The sequence below is a fragment of the Oncorhynchus mykiss genome, chromosome 13, assembly GCF_013265735.2.
Source record: "Oncorhynchus mykiss isolate Arlee chromosome 13, USDA_OmykA_1.1, whole genome shotgun sequence".
NCBI lineage: Eukaryota > Metazoa > Chordata > Actinopteri > Salmoniformes > Salmonidae > Oncorhynchus > Oncorhynchus mykiss.
Genome location: NC_048577.1, coordinates 60,966,258 through 60,985,703, shown reverse-complemented (window position 1 = coordinate 60,985,703; position 19,446 = coordinate 60,966,258). Strand labels below are relative to the sequence as shown.

At 47.7% G+C, this 19,446-nt stretch overlaps 1 protein-coding gene across 2 annotated transcripts in view; it reads right to left on the bottom strand.

The window, feature by feature from the left end:
• LOC110514624 (ubiquitin carboxyl-terminal hydrolase 22-like) overlaps nt 1-19,446 on the bottom strand; it is a 77,903-nt gene that overhangs the window by 17,642 nt on the left and 40,815 nt on the right. For both annotated transcript variants that reach the window (XM_036941792.1, XM_036941793.1), the window contains 6 exons: nt 18,255-18,387; nt 14,612-14,725; nt 11,320-11,421; nt 8,417-8,583; nt 5,610-5,769; nt 4,684-4,789 (listed from right to left, as the gene is read on the bottom strand). In XM_036941792.1, the coding sequence (XP_036797687.1) occupies nt 4,684-4,789; nt 5,610-5,769; nt 8,417-8,583; nt 11,320-11,421; nt 14,612-14,725; nt 18,255-18,387 (782 nt within the window). The remainder of the gene's footprint in view (nt 1-4,683; nt 4,790-5,609; nt 5,770-8,416; nt 8,584-11,319; nt 11,422-14,611; nt 14,726-18,254; nt 18,388-19,446) is intronic.

The following is a 19,446-nucleotide window of genomic DNA, read 5'->3' as shown; positions in this document are numbered from 1 at the left end:
TTTAGCTGAGGAGCAGAGAATATATAGGTGGCACACACACACACACACACACACACACACACACACACACAGAGAGAGAGAAAGGGAATACAAGTGTTGATTAGTTATTGTGGGGCTATTACCACCGTCTCCGTCCAGTAGGGGGCTATTACCACCGTCTCCGTCCAGTAGGGGGCTATTACCACCGTCTCCGTCCAGTAGGGGGCTATTACCACCGTCTCCGTCCAGTTAGGGGGCTATTACCACCGTCTCCGTCCAGTAGGGGGATATTACCACCGTCTCCGTCCAGTAGGGGGCTATTACCACCGTCTCCGTCCAGTAGGGGGATATTACCACCGTCTCCGTCCAGTAGGGGGCTATTACCACCGTCTCCGTCCAGTAGGGGGATATTACCACCGTCTCCGTCCAGTAGGGGGATATTACCACTGTCTCCGTCCAGTAGGGGGCTATTACCACCGTCTCCGTCCAGTAGGGGGCTATTACCACCGTCTCCGTCCAGTAGGGGGATATTACCACCGTCTCCGTCCAGTAGGGGGCTATTACCACCGTCTCCATCCAGTAGGGGGCTATTACCACCGTCTCCGTCAAGTAGGGGGCTATTACCACCGTCTCCGTCCAGTTAGGGGGCTATTACCACCGTCTCCGTCCAGTAGGGGGCTATTACCACCGTCTCCGTCCAGTTAGGGGGCTATTACCACCGTCTCCGTCCAGTAGGGGGCTATTACCACCGTCTCCGTCCAGTTAGGGGGCTATTACCACCGTCTCCGTCCAGTAGGGGGCTATTACCACCGTCTCCGTCCAGTAGGGGGATATTACCACCGTCTCCGTCCAGTAGGGGGCTATTACCACCGTCTCCGTCCAGTAGGGGTATATTACCACCGTCTCCGTCCAGTTAGGGGGCTATTACCACCATCTCCGTCCAGTAGGGGGATATTACCACCGTCTCCGTCCAGTAGGGGGCTATTACCACCGTCTCCGTCCAGTAGGGGGATATTACCACCGTCTCCGTCCAGTAGGGGGCTATTACCACCATCTCCGTCCAGTAGGGGGATATTACCACCGTCTCCGTCCAGTAGGGGGATATTACCACCGTCTCCGTCCAGTAGGGGGCTATAATCACCATCTCCGTCCAGTAGGGGGATATTACCACCGTCTCCGTCCAGTAGGGGGCTATTACCACCGTCTCCGTCCAGTAGGGGGATATTACCACCGTCTCCGTCCAGTAGGGGGATATTACCACCGTCTCCGTCCAGTAGGGGGATATTACCACCGTCTCCGTCCAGTTAGGGGGCTATTACCACCATCTCCGTCCAGTAGGGGGATATTACCACCGTCTCCGTCCAGTAGGGGGCTATTACCACCGTCTCCGTCCAGTAGGGGGATATTACCACCGTCTCCGTCCAGTAGGGGGATATTACCACCGTCTCCGTCCAGTAGGGGGATATTACCACCGTCTCCGTCCAGTAGGGGGATATTACCACCGTCTCCGTCCAGTAGGGGGCTATTACCACCGTCTCCGTCCAGTAGGGGGATATTACCACCGTCTCCGTCCAGTAGGGGGATATTACCACCGTCTCCGTCCAGTAGGGGGATATTACCACCGTCTCCGTCCAGTAGGGGGATATTACCACCGTCTCCGTCCAGTAGGGGGCTATAATCACCATCTCCGTCCAGTAGGGGGATATTACCACCATCTCCGTCCAGTAGGGGGATATTACCACCGTCTCCGTCCAGTAGGGGGATATTACCACCGTCTCCGTCCAGTAGGGGGCTATTACCACCGTCTCCGTCCAGTAGGGGGATATTACCACCGTCTCCGTCCAGTAGGGGGCTATTACCACCGTCTCCGTCCAGTAGGGGGCTATTACCACCGTCTCCGTCCAGTAGGGGGCTATTACCACCGTCTCCGTCCAGTAGGGGGATATTACCACCGTCTCCGTCCAGTAGGGGGATATTACCACCGTCTCCGTCCAGTAGGGGGATATTACCACCGTCTCCGTCCAGTAGGGGGATATTACCACCGTCTCCGTCCAGTAGGGGGATATTACCACCGTCTCCGTCCAGTAGGGGGATATTACCACCGTCTCCGTCCAGTAGGGGGATATTACCACCGTCTCCGTCCAGTAGGGGGATATTACCACCGTCTCCGTCCAGTAGGGGGTTATTACCACCGTCTCCGTCCAGTAGGGGGCTATTACCACCGTCTCCGTCCAGTAGGGGGATATTACCACCGTCTCCGTCCAGTAGGGGGCTATTACCACCGTCTCCGTCCAGTAGGGGGTTATTACCACCGTCTCCGTCCAGTAGGGGGCTATTACCACCGTCTCCGTCCAGTAGGGGGCTATTACCACCGTCTCCGTCCAGTAGGGGGCTATTACCACCGTCTCCGTCCAGTTAGGGGGCTATTATCACCGTCTCCGTCCAGTAGGGGCTTATTACCACCGTCTCCGTCCAGTAGGGGGCTATTACCACCGTCTCCGTCCAGTAGGGGGCTATTACCACCGTCTCCGTCCAGTAGGGGGCTATTACCACCGTCTCCGTCCAGTAGGGGGCTATTACCACCGTCTCCGTCCAGTAGGGGGATATTACCACCGTCTCCGTCCAGTAGGGGGATATTACCACCGTCTCCGTCCAGTAGGGGGATATTACCACCGTCTCCGTCCAGTAGGGGGATATTACCACCGTCTCCGTCCAGTAGGGGGATATTACCACCGTCTCTGTCCAGTAGGGGGCTATTACCACCGTCTCCGTCCAGTAGGGGGCTATTACCACCGTCTCCGTCCAGTAGGGGGATATTACCACCGTCTCCGTCCAGTAGGGGGCTATTACCACCATCGGAGGGTCTGATTGTGGTTTGTGAAGTTAGCCTTTTTATAGGTATATCTAATCATGTAGTTCTGGAGTGAGTGAGGTAAAACAGAGATTATTCTAGAGATTATTCTAAGTATAATGGAGCCAAGCCTTGAGCACAAGCTACAAGACATAGTGAAGAAGTACTGTAGCTAAAGAGCTAACCTTACAGTCTCCTGGTATACGACAGGTAGCCTAGTGGTTAGGGTGTTGGGCTAGAAACAGAAAGGTTGCAAGATCGAATCTGTCATTCTGACCCTGAACAAGGCAGTTAAACCCACTGTTCCTAGGCCGTCATTGTAAATAAGAATTTGTTCTTAACTGACTTGCCTCGTTAAATAAAGGTAAAATAAAAACAAAAACATTCTGGAGCTAGCCCTACGGACAGGTATTCTGGAGCTATCCCTACGGCCAGGTATTCTGGAGCTAGCCCTACAGCCAGGTATTCTGGAGCTAGCCCTACGGACAGGTATTCTGGAGCTATCCCTACGGACAGGTATTCTGGAGCTATCCCTACAGCCAGGTATTCTGGAGCTATCCCTACAGCCAGGTATTCTGGAGCTATCCCTACGACCAGGTATTCTGGAGCTAGCCCTACAGCCAGGTATTCTGGAGCTAGCCCTACGGACAGGTATTCTGGAGCTAGCCTTACAGACAGGTATTCTGGAGCTAGCCTTACAGACAGGTATTCTGGAGCTAGCCTTACAGCCAGGTATTCTGGAGCTATCCCTACAGCCAGGTATTCTGGAGCTAGCCCTACGGACAGGTATTCTGGAGCTAGCCCTACAGCCAGGTATTCTGGAGCTGTCCCTACGGCCAGGTATTCTGGAGCTAGCCCTAGCCAGGTATTCTGGAGCTAGCCCTACGGCCAGGTATTCTGGAGCTAGCCCTACGGCCAGGTATTCTGGAGCTATCCCTACGGCCAGGTATTCTGGAGCAATCCCTACGACCAGGTATTCTGGAGCTAGCCCTATGGGCAGGTATTCTGGAGCTAGCCCTACAGCCAGGTATTCTGGAGCTAGCCCTACGGCCAGGTATTCTGGAGCTATCCCTACGGCCAGGTATTCTGGAGCAATCCCTACGACCAGGTATTCTGGAGCTAGCCCTACGGACAGGTATTCTGGAGCTAGCCCTACAGCCAGGTATTCTGGAGCTATCCCTACGGCCAGGTATTCTGGAGCTAGCCCTACGGACAGGTATTCTGGAGCTAGCCCTACGGCCAGCTATTCTGGAACTAGCTTCTGTGTTGTGTGTGGCCAGGTGTGGCTGAGCCCGGATAGCTGTGTTGCACTGTGTAGAGTGCAGTTGAGTGCCCTAGAGTACAGTGAGCTCTGTGTAACAGGACAGCCCAGCATCTAGAGAACCTCCTCTCAACAGCAGCTTCACCAGGAGGGGAGGACATGACTTAAATATGAGAGGAGTGCAGTGAAGGGGCAGTGTTGGGAGACTGGTAAAGATGAGAGCAGGTTAGAAAAGGGTCACTCCAGACTGATAAATCAGGGTAGTGTTGGGATGGAGGGAGGTAGCTGAGATCAGAGGGAGAAGGGTGAGGGAGGAGGGGGTAAGATGGAGGAGGATGCAGAGGAGAAGAGGGAGAAGGAGGATGGGAGGTGAAAGCAGAGGAAGGGAGTTCTTGCCTCTTGGCAATGTAGGAAGTCCTTTGAGAGGATGTCAAAATGTCAAACGTGAGTATTTTACCAGTCTTGACACATACAACCTTCACTTTCTTCCACACTCTCTCACACCCCCCCCCCCCCCCCCCCCCCACACCCAGATTTTAAACATGGGGGATGTTGGCTAGTGGAAGGAACACGGAATGAGGCACACACTTACTGGCAGACTTGACAGGTGACGTCTGATTGGAGTCCGCCAGTGAAAATTTGGTCAATGATGCAGCTACAGTGGTTTGGATTGTTGGCCTTCTTCCCGTTGTCGTCTCCTAGGTAACAGAACACAGAGACAGATGGAGAGCGAGTACACATCAACACAGTGGACACCTTTGCACTTTTAAAGGACTCTTTCACTCTCTCGCCTCCCCCCCCTTCTCACTGTCTGTCACCCCCTCCCACTCTGTCCCCCCACTCTCTGTCACACCCCCCACCCCTCGCTCTCTCCCCACTGCAGTGAAGCCTGTCTAGCACCTCTAAACTCCCTCTACAATTCTGGCGAATCAGAGGCCTCCTTACTGCCAGGTCCCTCCCTCTGTGTCATGGCGGTGCAGTGGGGCACATTATCATTCCACCCCACAATCCTCTCGGTCCCTTCGGTGCGTGGCATTGTCACTTCCCTTCAATCTTCCCCTTCAGTACATTTCCACTGGTGCTGAGTGCGGACAACACACTGCATTATGGGTAGATTTGACACAGACGTGTCTCCTCGGCTAAAGTGGAGTTTTAATTGACACGACTGAGGATTCAGAGCATGCAGAATTTATGCAGGCAGACAGACGTGACAAATCGGTTCTCTCTTATAACCTATTTGAACTGTAGGGGAACAGATTATTCCCTTTTTAACCAGACGATTACAGTGTAGATCTCATACATTTATCATCCATTTTGTCTTGATGAAACCCACTTTGGTCTCTATTCCGCTAGAAGAATCAGAACATCTCTGTTCAGTTACACTGAAGAGATACAATATAGCTCAACCTCAGTGTCACTTCTCTTTAACAATAACACAGTACTATTGTGTATTTATCAGTAAGTTAAGTGAAACTTTCCCACAGTATTTAATTAATAAGTCAGGACAGCGATACTTACGGGCGGTGTCTCCTTTACAGTGGCGGTGCAGCACGTCCAGCGCTGCGATGAGGAACTCGTGGGCATCCTGTTGCTCGTAGCCCGCTAAGTGACGTGCGTGAGTCCACACCAGGTGCAGCAGCCGGAAGGGAATGTGGGGCCAACGGTGGCCCGAGTAGAACTGTGGAGAGAAAGTAGGAAATGGGGAGAACAGGGATTTAATATCTGGCAGCCATGTTGTTAAATGTACCTAGACTCAACTTGTATCTTCTTTGTACAGCTGAGACCTTAGCACAGGGTTTCAAACCTTTCTGGGCCCGTGACCCCATTTTGATATTTAAAACATTTCATGTGTTGTAGTCAATGGACAATGTTTACTTTTTTATTCGGAGCTTTGACAGTCTATTACAAATCCGTTTACAGTACTATGACGGTCTATTACAGATCAGTTTACAGTACTATGACGGTCTATTACAAATCAGTTTACAGTACTATGACAGTCTATTACAAATCAGTTTACAGTACTATGACGGTCTATTACAAATCCGTTTACAGTACTATGACAGTCTATTACAAATCAGTTTACAGTACTATGACGGTCTATTACAAATCCGTTTACAGTACTATGACAGTCTATTACAGATCAATTTACAGTACTATGACAGTCTATTACAGATCAATTTACAGTACTATGACGGTCTATTACAAATCCATTTACAGTACTATGACGATCTATTACAAATCCGTTTACAGTACTATGACGGTCTATTACAAATCCGTTTACAGTACTATGACAGTCTTTTACAAATCCGTTTACAGTACTATGACGGTCTATTACAAATCCATTTACAGTACTATGACGGTCTATTACAAATCCATTTACAGTACTATGACGGTCTATTACAAATCCGTTTACAGTACTATGACAGTCTATTACAAATCCGTTTACAGTACTATGACGGTCTATTACAAATCCGTTTACAGTACTCTGAATGTATTTCTAACTGAAGGAAGTATGGTTTGAAGTGACTGAAATGCATCAGAAAGGTATTGGGAAGTTCAGAAGATGCTCAGGCAATCATTTTGCTTGATCTTCTAAGTAGAAAAGAACATCAAATGCTATTATTTGTTAGTGAATGCTAGTTACTGAGCTTCCAGAGAGGGTGGGTCAAACCAGACTGCTGAATCTCCAGGTTGCTATGGGGATTGGATGACTGACAGTCTAGGTCAGGGTGTGAGATGTAGAGAACACCATAATGAAAGGAGTGCTCTGCTTGAATGCACAACCAAGCCCTGCCTATTACGGCACACACACACACACCTTTAATCTCCTGACTCTCCTTCTGAGGCCTGATTGAGATTTGAGGAAATCACGCACGCACTAACAAGCTTATATCTTGTATCTTACAGGCTCTTTGGTCCTCCGCTGCAGCTTGAAGCAGTCTGACAAACCAAAGAGTCTATAAAAAGGAAGACAGGGAGGAGCTGATCAAAGACCAACTCCTCCCTGGCTGAGAGGAGCTATGTGTGGGTACAAAGTCAGAGGAACAGCCCCTCTTTCCTGGTACTGATAATGGTGCTGCATGCTCCAGGTTCAAAGGGAAAGAGGAACGCGTGGAGCAGGAATGAACAATGTGATTGGGAGAGAGGGAAGAGAAGTGTGTGTGAGCGTCTGGCTCTTAGGGACAAGAACAAGGATATGCTCTCTAGCTGAATAGTTCTCAGCAAGCACAAAGTTTGTTCTGAAACTTTTATTCTAGTTCCCATTGCAACATGACAAATATTCTCCAAGGGTATGCTTTTCACTTTTCTCCTTGGTCTACTCTAGACACCAGTTCATTCACCATTCACGGTCACATCTGAACACCTGATTCAACTTGTCAACTCATCATCAGGCCCTCAAGGAGTTGAACCAGGTGTTTGTTTATCTGGGGCTACACCAGAAGTGTGTACTGTTGGGGTGGTGGAGGAGTGGAGTTGGGAACCACTGACATAGCTTTCCCCTGGATTCACTTGGTCGGTCTATGAGCCCTTACTGATGTCACTTGTTAAATCCACTTCAATCAGTGTAGCTGAAGGGGAGGAGACAGTGTAAAGAAGGATGTTTAAACCTTGACTATGTCATGGAAAGAGCAGGTCTAACATTCTGTACACTCAGTGTATACACACACCAGAGAGTGGGGGGGTGTGAGGAGACACCTGAGCACCAGTTCTATAATGATCAGGGAGCATTGAGTTTAGTAGATGTAATCTAACCAACTGACTGTACTAAACACATTCAGAACTGTGAACGATTGGTAAGGAGCCTAGCATTTAGAGATAAGTATGGAGACAGACCATCCCCCCACCCTCACACAGACTGGTGAGTTGAGTTTAAACAAAATGCCAAATACTGTAGCTGTATAATACAACAGGGCATTCTGGTTGAACTCTGTTCATTTCTCTCAGACATAGTGGTTTCCTTCCAGCTCCACAACGCAGTGATCCAGTCAGTGACTCCCTTTGCAGTCAGTCTGTTAGTCTGGGAGAACATTCTGTTTTGATGTGGTTAGTCATTCCATTTCTATGTCTGACTGGTTGTAATTCTGTCTCATATGTTTTCCTTTGGCCTCCCAAACCCCTAGAAGACTGCATTTGACCGACCTAGTGTTGCAACATTCCAGTCTTTCCCAGAAATCCCTGTTGGAGGACTCCCTCCCTGATTATTCCTTCCTGATTCCGGGAACTGGGATTCTCCAACAACAAACATTTCTGAAAAACCTGGGAATTTGGGAATTTTTTACGGAATTGAGCAGATTGCCACCCTATCCCCCCAGCTCCGGCCTTACCTCCTGAAAGAGCTGTGACATCTCACACACCAGACAGGAGTTGGACTGCATCTCACACTTGTGCCTGTCGGACAGGAAGAAGTCGCGCAGCAGGGGGGTGTGGGTGAGGGCCTGGACGATGCAGTTCATGAAGCACGTGTTGCCCAGGTTGATCAACCCTCGTAAACCTGACGGGAGACGGGGGGGTTTAGAGAGAGAGGGGGAATGTGAAAAAGTAGGCCCATCTTCAGGACAAACATTCAAGAGAAGCACAGCTCTAACAGTCACATCTCCTGTAACAGAGATGAGGACATTACGCTCTAACATTCACATCTCCTGTAACAGAGAGGAGGACATTCACATCTCCTGTAACAGAGAGGAGGACATTATGCTCTAACATTCACATCTCCTGTAACAGTGAGGAGGACATTAAGCTCTAACATTCACATCTCCTGTAACAGAGAGGAGGACATTACGCTCTAACATTCACATCTCCTGTAACAGAGAGGAGGACATTACGCTCTAACATTCACATCTTCTGTAACAGATAAGACATTACGCTCTAACATTCACATCTCCTGTAACAGAGAGGAGGACATTACGCTCTAACATTCACATCTCCTGTAACAGAGAGGACATTACGCTCTAACATTCACATCTCCTGTAACAGAGAGGAGGACATTACGCTCTAACATTCACATCTCCTGTAACAGAGAGGAGGACATTACGCTCTAACATTCACATCTCCTGTAACAGAGAGGACATTACGCTCTGACATTCACATCTCCTGTAACAGAGAGGAGGACATTAAGCTCTAACATTCACATCTCCTGTAACAGAGAGGAGGACATTACGCTCTGACATTAATTTACTTTATTTGACAGGGACAAAGACAAGTAATAAACAGTTTTGTAAATGTGCTAAATTTCGCTAGCGTAATCAGCCATGGTTTGGGCTAGCGTAATCAGCCATGGTTTGGGCTAGCGTAATCAGCCATGATTTGGGCTAGCGTAATCCAGCCATGGTTTGGGCTAGCGTAATCAGCCATGGTTTGGGCTAGCGTAATCAGCCATGGTTTGGGCTAGCGTAATCCAGCCATGGTTTGGGCTAGCGTAATCAGCCATGGTTTGGGCTAGCGTAATCAGCCATGGTTTGGGCTAGCGTAATCCAGCCATGGTTTGGGCTAGCGTAATCAGCCATGGTTTGGGCTAGCGTAATCAGCCATGGTTTGGGCTAGCGTAATCAGCCATGGTTTGGGCTAGCGTAATACAGCCATGGTTTGGGCTAGCGTAATCCAGCCATGGTTTGGGCTAGTGCAGATAAAAGCTGTGGTCCACCACAAAGGCCTGTGTGAACAGATCAGGTGAGGCCCAGTGTGGAGCCCTGGGACTGGTCCAGCCTGTTTGGCCCAGGAATAGAGCTCTCGGCTGGGGGTTAAACTCTCCAGACTCGACCCACTCCACACACCCCGAGAAAGCTGGGCTGGCCTCTCTACGAGTGTTTCATTACAGTGAGAGGGGGGAAGAGAACAAAGTAGGAAGACTGAATGAACTCTACACAATCAAGCGAGATAACTGCAGAGAGGAAAAGAGATTGAAACAGAGGCGTAAGTAAGTTTGAATCTACAAAGAGTTTGAGTTGAGTTGAGTTTGAGAAACAGAGAGCGTCTGAGAGAAAGAGAGAAGAGACCATCCTTGTTGTGTGCACTTGTCATTGAAGAAGGAACAGTGCATTCTCTCTCTCTCTCTCTCTCCCTCTCTGGGCTTCTGCCTGCTGCCCTGTGGTGTTCATTACTCCTCTATAGCCCAACATAAACACATAAGTTACCCTGGACTATACAGACAACACCAGAGACACCTGGACTATACAGACAACACCAGAGACACCTGGACTATACAGACAACACCACAGACACCTGGACTATACAGACAACACCACAGACACCTGGACTACACAGACAACACCACAGACACCTGGACTTTACAGACAACACCACAGACACCTGGACTACACAGACACAGCCACAGACACCTGGACTACACAGACACAGCCACAGACACCTGGACTACACAGACACAGACACCTGGACTACACAGACACCTGGACTACACAGACACAGACACCTGGACTACACAGACACAGACACCTGGACTACACAGACAACACCAGACACCTGGACTACACAGACACAGCCACAGACACCTGGACTACACAGACACAGACACCTGGACTACACAGACAACACCAGACACCTGGACTACACAGACACAGCCACAGACACCTGGACTATACAGACACCACCACAGACACCTGGACTTTACAGACAACACCACAGACACCTGGACTTTACAGACAACACCACAGACACCTGGACTACACAGACACAGACACCTGGACTATACAGACACCACCACAGACACCTGGACTATACAGACACCACCACAGACACCTGGACTATACAGACAACACCACAAACACCTGGACTATACAGACACCACCAGAGACACCTGGACTTTACAGACAACACCACAGACACCTGGACTACACAGACACAGACACCTGGACTATACAGACACCACCACAGACACCTGGACTATACAGACAACACCACAGACACCTGGACTATACAGACAACACCACAGACACCTGGACTACACAGACACAGACACCTGGACTATACAGACACCACCACAGACACCTGGACTATACAGACAACACCACAGACACCTGGACTACACAGACAACACCACAGACACCTGGACTATACAGACACCACCACAGACACCTGGACTACACAGACACCACCACAGACACCTGGACTACACAGACACCACCACAGACACACACACGCCTGGGTGATGAAATCGACCCTGCTACTAGCACTTCATAAGGTTGTGCGGAGAGCGGACCAGCCTATATCTCACCAATGGTGCAGTTTGTAGTGATTTTCCTTCGCTTTGGATTGTGCCGTAATAACTCCAGCTCTCGCTTCGTAGGCTCCCACGTCGAATATTTCTCCCCTACACCTGGTCACAAAGACAGAGACATCGTTGACACATTGACGAAACCATCCATATCTTCATCCTGATCCTTGATAAAGGTAGCCTGGTCTCAGATCTGTTTGTGCTGTCCTGCCAACTCCTATGGTAATTGTCACACCGGTGACCATAAGAGTTGGCAAATAGATCTGGGACCAGGCTATGATGGAGATCTATTGCAGGGATTATTAACTAGATTTGGCCCGTGGGACAATTTTTTCTTGAGCGAATGGTTGGGGCCAGAACATAATGAACAAAAATAATGGAGACTGCAGACTGACCCCCCCAAACTGCCCAAACAGATAGAATATTTGACTAAAACAATAATTTCAAACCTTGAACATTTGTATACGATCATGTGTCTATTATGAGTTGGAATATTTTGGAAACAGATTTAAAAAAATTAAAATCAGTTGGAGCTGATTTGCTGGTGTTTTCACAGTAATTGTTTTTACTACCCAAGGGCCACCAGTGGGGAAACAATGGTCTATTGAGACCAAAACATTGGTACAAAGATCAATTAAATCTGTGGAGCATGAAGAGTTATTTTCCAACCTGAACCGAAGGAAAGTCCAGTGGCCTCAGCTATACCTCAGGGCTTCATTCCAGGTCCAGAAGTACTACTCACATTGTATATTAACCATACTGCTTCCTGAGTGAACAACTGGAAGCTACACTTTTATGCTGATGACAGCGTGCCAGTATTTCCACTGCAGTCATTTATAGGTGGTTGCTGTGCCACGACAAAATCATTGATGCCACGACCCAAAAATATGGATCATGAAAAAACAATATTTCTGCTAAGGGCGACTTTGATGATGCTAAAACAGCCCACATTTACTTTTCCTCTGCAAACAAAACTAGTAATGAATAGAAAACATATTCTACTCTGGGATAGTCAGATTTATCTAGTTACCTAGTCGGCTTGTTGTTGCATGCTCTATGCCAGAGAAATATTACTCTCGAGGCACATTCAAGTTGAGTGACATTGAGAGGGAAACATGTAGTGTGACAAGCAGTCAATGACCAAGTCTTGAAATCGCAGGGAAAACAGCAGTTGATGGCTTTGTTTATTTAATTTGTTTAACTCGGCAAGTCAGTTAAGAACAAATTCTTATTTTCAATGACGGCCTAGGAACAGTGGGTTAACTGCCTGTTCAGGGGCAGAACGACAGACTTTTACATTGTCAGCTCGGGGATTTGATCCAGCAACTTTTCGGTTACTAGTCCAACGGCCTAACCACTACCTGCCGCCCCAGAGGATCCCAGCTTTCCATTCCTAACTTTATTTATTTCTCAACTCTTAAATATGTGCGAAATGGATCTTTTTAAACCCAGCGTTTTTAGCAATACTATGATTAAGAATGTTAGCGCTCCTCAATTTGCTGCGAGTGCATAGAGGAGAGTGGGGTTAAATGTAACACGGATCATCTAACTTGGGATAAAACACCACCCTACCTCACAATCATTTCTTCAAATGTAATGACCGTTTCATGGTGACATGAAGTGGTTTCTGTGAGAGGTACAGGCAGTGTCACACAAGATGGCGGTTTACCCCCCGTTACCCTAACAGGTAGGCTACATTATATTCACTTTGTTTCATTCACCAATAGGATCCTAACTAGATAAAAGATTACATTTGGGATCTAGCTAACGATTAGCCCAATAGGGAAAACGCAGATCGCCAACCCCATGCTTCAGCCTATGTATTTATAGTCACTACGCTGCATCAGTTGGGCTACAGGTGATAATGCTGATCGCTAATAGCATTCCTGTTAATATGTACCATGTAAAGGCTATATACCTGCCATGGTCCAATTTGTTAAAATCATTTAAACAAATAATTGTACCAATACATGACCAAAAGTATACGGACACCTGCTCGTTGAACATCTCATTCCAAAATCATGGGCATTACTATGGAGTTGGTCACCCCTTTGCTGCTATAACAGCCTCCACTCTTCTGGGAAGGCTTTCTGCTGGGACTTGCTTCCATTCAGCCACAAGAGCATTAGTGAGGTCACGCACTGATGTTGGGCGATTAAGGCTTGGCTCGCAGTCGCCGTTTCAATTTATCCCAAAGGTGTTCGATGGCCTTGAGGTCAGGGCTCTGTGCAGGCCAGTCAAGTTCTTCCACACTGATCTCAACAAACTATTTCTGTATGGACCCCGCTTTGTGCACGGGGGCATTGTCATGCTGAATCAGGAAAAGGCCTTCCCCAAACTCTTGACACAAAGTTGGAAGCACAGAATCGTCAAGAATGTAATTGTATACTGTAGCATTAAGATTTCCCTTCACTGGAACTAAGGGGCCTAGCCCGAACCATGAAAAACAGCCATAGACCATCATTCCTCCTCCACCAAACGTTATAGTTGGCACTACGCATTTGGGTAGGTAGCATTCTCCTTGCATCCACCAAACCTAGATTTGTCCGTCAGACTTCCAGATGGTGAAGCCAATGCTTGGCATTGCGTATGGTGATCTTAGGCTTGTGTGAGGCTGCTCAGCCATGGAAACCCATTTCATGAAACTCCCGACGAACAGTTGTCCTAACGTTGCTTCCAGAGGCAGTTTGGAACTCGGTAGTGAGGGTTGCAACCAGACGATTTTTACGCACTACACGCTTTTGCACTCAGCGGTCCCGTTCTGTGAGCTTGCGTGGCTTACCACTTCGCGGCTGAGCCAGTGTTGCTCCTAGACGTTTCCACTTCACAATAACAGCACTTACAGTTGACCAGGGCAACTCTAGCAGGGCAGAAACGTGACAAACTAATTATTGGAAAGGTGGCATCCTATTATGGTGAAAGTCACTGAGCTCTTAAGTAAGGCCATTCTACTGCCAATGTTTGTCTATGGAGATTGCATGGCTGTGTGCTCGATTTTAAACACCTGTCAGCAACGGGTGTGACTGAAATAGCCGAATGCACTAATTTGAAGGGGTGTCCAGATACTTTTGTATTGTATATATAGTGTGTGTGAATGCAGCTGCCACTACTTTAAAATCACTGGATGCAGTTTATCATAGCTCCACACATTGTGATCTGGATCAGAAAGTGGATAAATAAATAAAGGTTAAAATACATGAAGGAATAAATCAATTATTGACTGGGGGAGGGAGATAAAACAGACACAGAAAAGTAGCGTTGTCTGAGCTGCTGGAGACCAGCAACACTGTACCTTGCAATTTCCAGGCTTTCCTCTGTTCTTCTTTGGCAATCTGTTCCATCTCTTTGTCGTATATGTAGTCTTGGCACACAAAACAATATATTCCACCATATAATAAGTCTATTGCTGGAAGGGAGAGAGAAAGAAGGAATACAAAACCATTAGAACTAGATATTTCCTACAGAACAACAGCTTGTTGCACGTCTAACCTCATCATTGATGTGGCCAGCGTGACGACAAGCACTTTCTGTGTGTTCCACTCCTCTATTGACTTGAGCCTTGTGTCGTGCCATGTCATTGCTGCTTGCATTGGAGAATTAGAGAACTATCACGTAGGGAAGGTGTGTGTGTGTCACAGAGTATGTTTTTTTTTGTGGGACTGTGTGTCCATCACATCTACCTCCCCTGCTCTTTCCACTAGCCTATGTTCTCCAACACCATGGTAACAATACCTGGGTTCTTCTGTTGCCGTGACAACCTATTTATTCCTAGGTTGCACCTCTGTCACTAAGCATCATGCCACTGTTATGAACGTTCTCAAGCCCTCTGCTGGCGGGCGCCATAGTGGTGCCATAAAGTGGTGCCATAGTGGTGCCATAAAGTCGTGATAGCGTCCGCTCAGAAAGACTGGGGTTAACTACTATTCCATCTAAATTACACTATAGTGCCTGGAAATACGATGACATTGCTAAAGTAGTCAAATATTTAGTAGGAAACTACTTTGCCAGCATTATCATGTCGTCAAAATTACTTTAACCAGATGGCAACGTTGTCATTAGGGGCGGCAGGTAGCCTAGTGGTGGCAGGTAGCCTAGTGGTTAGAGCGTTGGGCCAGTAACCAGCAGGTAGCCTAGTGGTTAGAGCGTTGGGCCAGTAACCAGCAGGTAGCCTAGTGGTTAGAGCGTTGGGCCAGTAACCAGCAGGTAGCCTAGTGGTTAGAGCGTTGGGCCAGTAACCAGCAGGTAGCCTAGTGGTTAGAGCGTTGGGCCAGTAACCAGCAGGTAGCCTAGTGGTTAGAGCGTTGGGCCAGTAACCAGCAGGTAGCCTAGTGGTTAGAGCGTTGGGCCAGTAACCAGCAGGTAGCCTAGTGGTTAGAGCGTTGGGCCAGTAACCAGCAGGTAGCCTTGTGGTTAGAGCGTTGGGCCAGTAACCAGCAGGTAGCCTAGTGGTTAGAGCGTTGGGCCAGTAACCAGCAGGTAGCCTAGTGGTTAGAGCGTTGGGCCAGTAACCAGCAGGTAGCCTAGTGGTTAGAGAGTTGGGCCAGTAACCAGCAGGTAGCCTAGTGGTTAGAGCGTTGGGCCAGTAACCAGCAGGTAGCCTAGTGGTTAGAGGGTTGGGCCAGTAACCAGCAGGTAGCCTAGTGGTTAGAGCGTTGGGCCAGTAACCAGCAGGTAGTCTAGTGGTTAGAGCGTTGACCCAGTAACCAGCAGGTAGCCTAGTGGTTAGAGCGTTGGGCCAGTAACCAGCAGGTAGCCTAGTGGTTAGAGCGTTGGGCCAGTAACCAGCAGGTAGCCTTGTGGTTAGAGCGTTGGGCCAGTAACCAGCAGGTAGCCTAGTGGTTAGAGCGTTGGGCCAGTAACCAGCAGGTAGCCTAGTGGTTAGAGCGTTAGGCCAGTAACCAGCAGGTAGCCTAGTGGTTAGAGAGTTGGGCCAGTAACCAGCAGGTAGCCTAGTGGTTAGAGCGTTGGGCCAGTAACCAGCAGGTAGTCTAGTGGTTAGAGCGTTGACCCAGTAACCAGCAGGTAGCCTAGTGGTTAGAGCGTTGGGCCAGTAACTGGATTGCTGGATCGAATCCCCGAGCTGACAAGGTAAACATCTGTCGTTCTGCCCCTGAACAAGACAGTTAACCCACTGTTCGCCGGTAGGCCGTCATTTAAATAAGAATATATTCTTAACTGACTTGCCAAGTTAAATAAAGGTTGAATAAAAATAAATTAGCTAGAAAAGCGTGTAAAAAATAACTAGCAATGAAAACATTAGCCAGCTAAAATCCGGTGGCCTCCCCTCAATCTTAGCTAGCTAACGTTATACTGCGTCTAAATTCATTCTGGCAACATCTAAATGATGACGAAAAGGTTATTTTACTGATTATTTGCCTCCTATTAAATGTCATAGTATTTCCAAGCCACTGTAATGCACTTCATCGGCGCGTTGAGAAGAATGCTCAGCCGGGCATCAGTCCAAAACAAACGTTCAAAACAATATTGTGAGGAAACATGCAACTCATGGACAGCCAAATAGAACCCCTGCACATTTTGGATACTAATAGGTTTGTCTCGGAACTAGGAGGATCCAGGAGAGTGAAAAGGGACAATTGATGGATAGGCCTAAACAATTATACAGAAAATGTAAATGGGGCGTTGTGTGTGTGTGTGTGTCCATAAGAGGAGAGAGCTAGAAGAAGCTCATCATCTCTGTGTCCAATGGCAACAGGCATGCACTGAGAAAGGCCTTGACTGATGTGGTAACCATGGAACCAGAGAAAAGGAGAGAGAGTTCTGTGTACAACACCACAGAGGAAGTTAAAAATAAATCTGGCAGACACACAGAGGAGGAGGAGGATGAAGGAAGTGAAGGAATCCAGAGGAACAGCTGGGAGTCAGGGGTTCATTTGATTAATGGTACAATGCACAGTGAGTGAGAGTGTGCTACTGTGGAAAGCCCTGACCTAATTAACACTGTGGTGGGAGTCTGGGGGGCTGGGGTAGGGCGTGATGATGACAGGAGCGACCGACACGGCTCAGTGTATTTGTGTGTGTGTGTGTGTGGGTGGGTGTCAGCGTGTGTGTTTAGATCAAAACCTTACTGTAACACCCCACTGAACAACTGACAAGGCTCAGTGTGTGTGTGTGTGTGTGTGCGTGTGTGTGTATAGATCAAAACCTTACTGTGACACCCCACTGAACGACCGACACGGCTCAGTGTGTGTGTGTGTGTGTGTGTATAGATCAAAACCTTACTGTGACACCCCACTGAACGACCGACACACGACTCAGTGTGTGTGTATAGATCAAAACCTTACTGTGACCCCCCCCCCCAGAAGAACCATTAACCTCTATCACACCCTAACAGATTACCTTAGCATTACCACCCTCTCATTCATCTGTCACCATTCTCCTCAGACAATATCACAGCCCGGCAATTACATCCTTTTACTTATCTGTACTGTATATAGACCCATAATTACATAGAAATATAATCAAATGGAAATTCCAATGGATCTGTGATATTTCTACGCCAGCGTCCCAAACGGCACCCCGTTTCCTTCACAGTGCACTACTTCTTACCAGAGCCCTGTGGACCCCGGTCAAGTGTAGTGCACTAAATAGGAGACTTAGACTTGGATAATTACCATGTAAGAATCACAGGGTCATTCATACTCTATGTGGTTGAGGATTAAACATGTCTAGCCCTCCCACAGAGCTGACAGGGGAACAGACAGGCTTAGAGAATGACATTTGTCTGCCTGAGACTAAGTACTGGCTCCCCGTAGAACGTTAATGCTACGGAGAAGGACGGGTTCTGCTCAATGTCTCTGAAGAGGACAGTTCTCTCAGGCAGAGAGAGGCCTGAATCTGCCTGTGTCTTTGTGTGTGTGTGTGTGTGTGTGGGGGGGGAGAGATAATGGACATAAGCTAGCACGTGCACATTTTACCTAGATTGTGTCGTTTGTTTTTGGCGTGCTCGTGGATGTGTTTCTTGGTGAAGCAGCCGAAGAAGACGCAGGAGAGACAGGAGTGGAGCCGGTTCAGGTGGGCGCCGCACATGTGACAGATACATGATTTGGCCTGCAGGGGGCGAGAGAGACAAAGAGGGGCGATAGAAGGATGGAAGGGAAGGTGACGAGAGAGGGGAGAGGAAAGGGAGGGGATGGAGAGAGAGAGAAGGGGTTGAGAGAGAGTCAGAATTAAAAAGGAATATACATTGATATCTGAGCATTGAAGAAAAAGATGTCATCGTAGCCTGCACTCAAATAGAAAATGGATGTTACGTGTGGTTAGGTTTTTCATATTCAAACATAGGTGGCGTGTCCATAAGGCTTGGGGGAAGCTTTCCTTAAAGTCAATTGAATTGCCAATATTATATAGCCCATTGAGCCTAATACTTTCTATACAGAAATACATGTCATACTTCAAAATTAGCAACTATAGCATGATTTGGCGTCAGAGGATCATTAGCTTATTTTTAAAAAAAAACATTTAAAATATATTGCCTACAGTCAGTCGGAAGGAAAGGCAGCACGTGCAATTTGGGCAGATTAATGTTTGGTTGTGACTGTCTGTGAAAAGTAGAGGCCAAGCCAGGCATATTGTAATATTTCAAAATACAATCACAGGAAAACATTGTTCAGAAAGCAAATGGTTATTGCTGTAGAGAGAAGACAATTACAATACTAATGTATTTTCATTGTCATTAGGGGGAGGTTCAGTGTTACTTAAAAAGTTTGTTTTTGGACAATAATGTCCTCCTCCAGTTTAGATGGACGTCATATTGTCCTTGTGTCTCCCCTTCTGGTAACCTGTTATATGAACAACGTTGGTTTTATTGATCTGTGTCTGTCAGCAGAGTGGGCTACCTTGGAATTCAACATATTAAAAAAGATTCTGCTAGCGTCTCCAGTCATATAAAGTGTAGTAGAAATGAATGTGTTTATGAAAAGGCCACATTTTTCTCATGCAAAGAATGAAGAAGTGTATCTGATAGTCTAGGTCTACTCTACCCTATACGGGCCCAGTCATGCACTGAACACTCTTTATCCATACACTAGGTCTACTCTACCCTGTACTGGCTCAGTCATGCACTGAACACTCTTTATCCATACACTAGTTCTACTCTACCCTGTACGG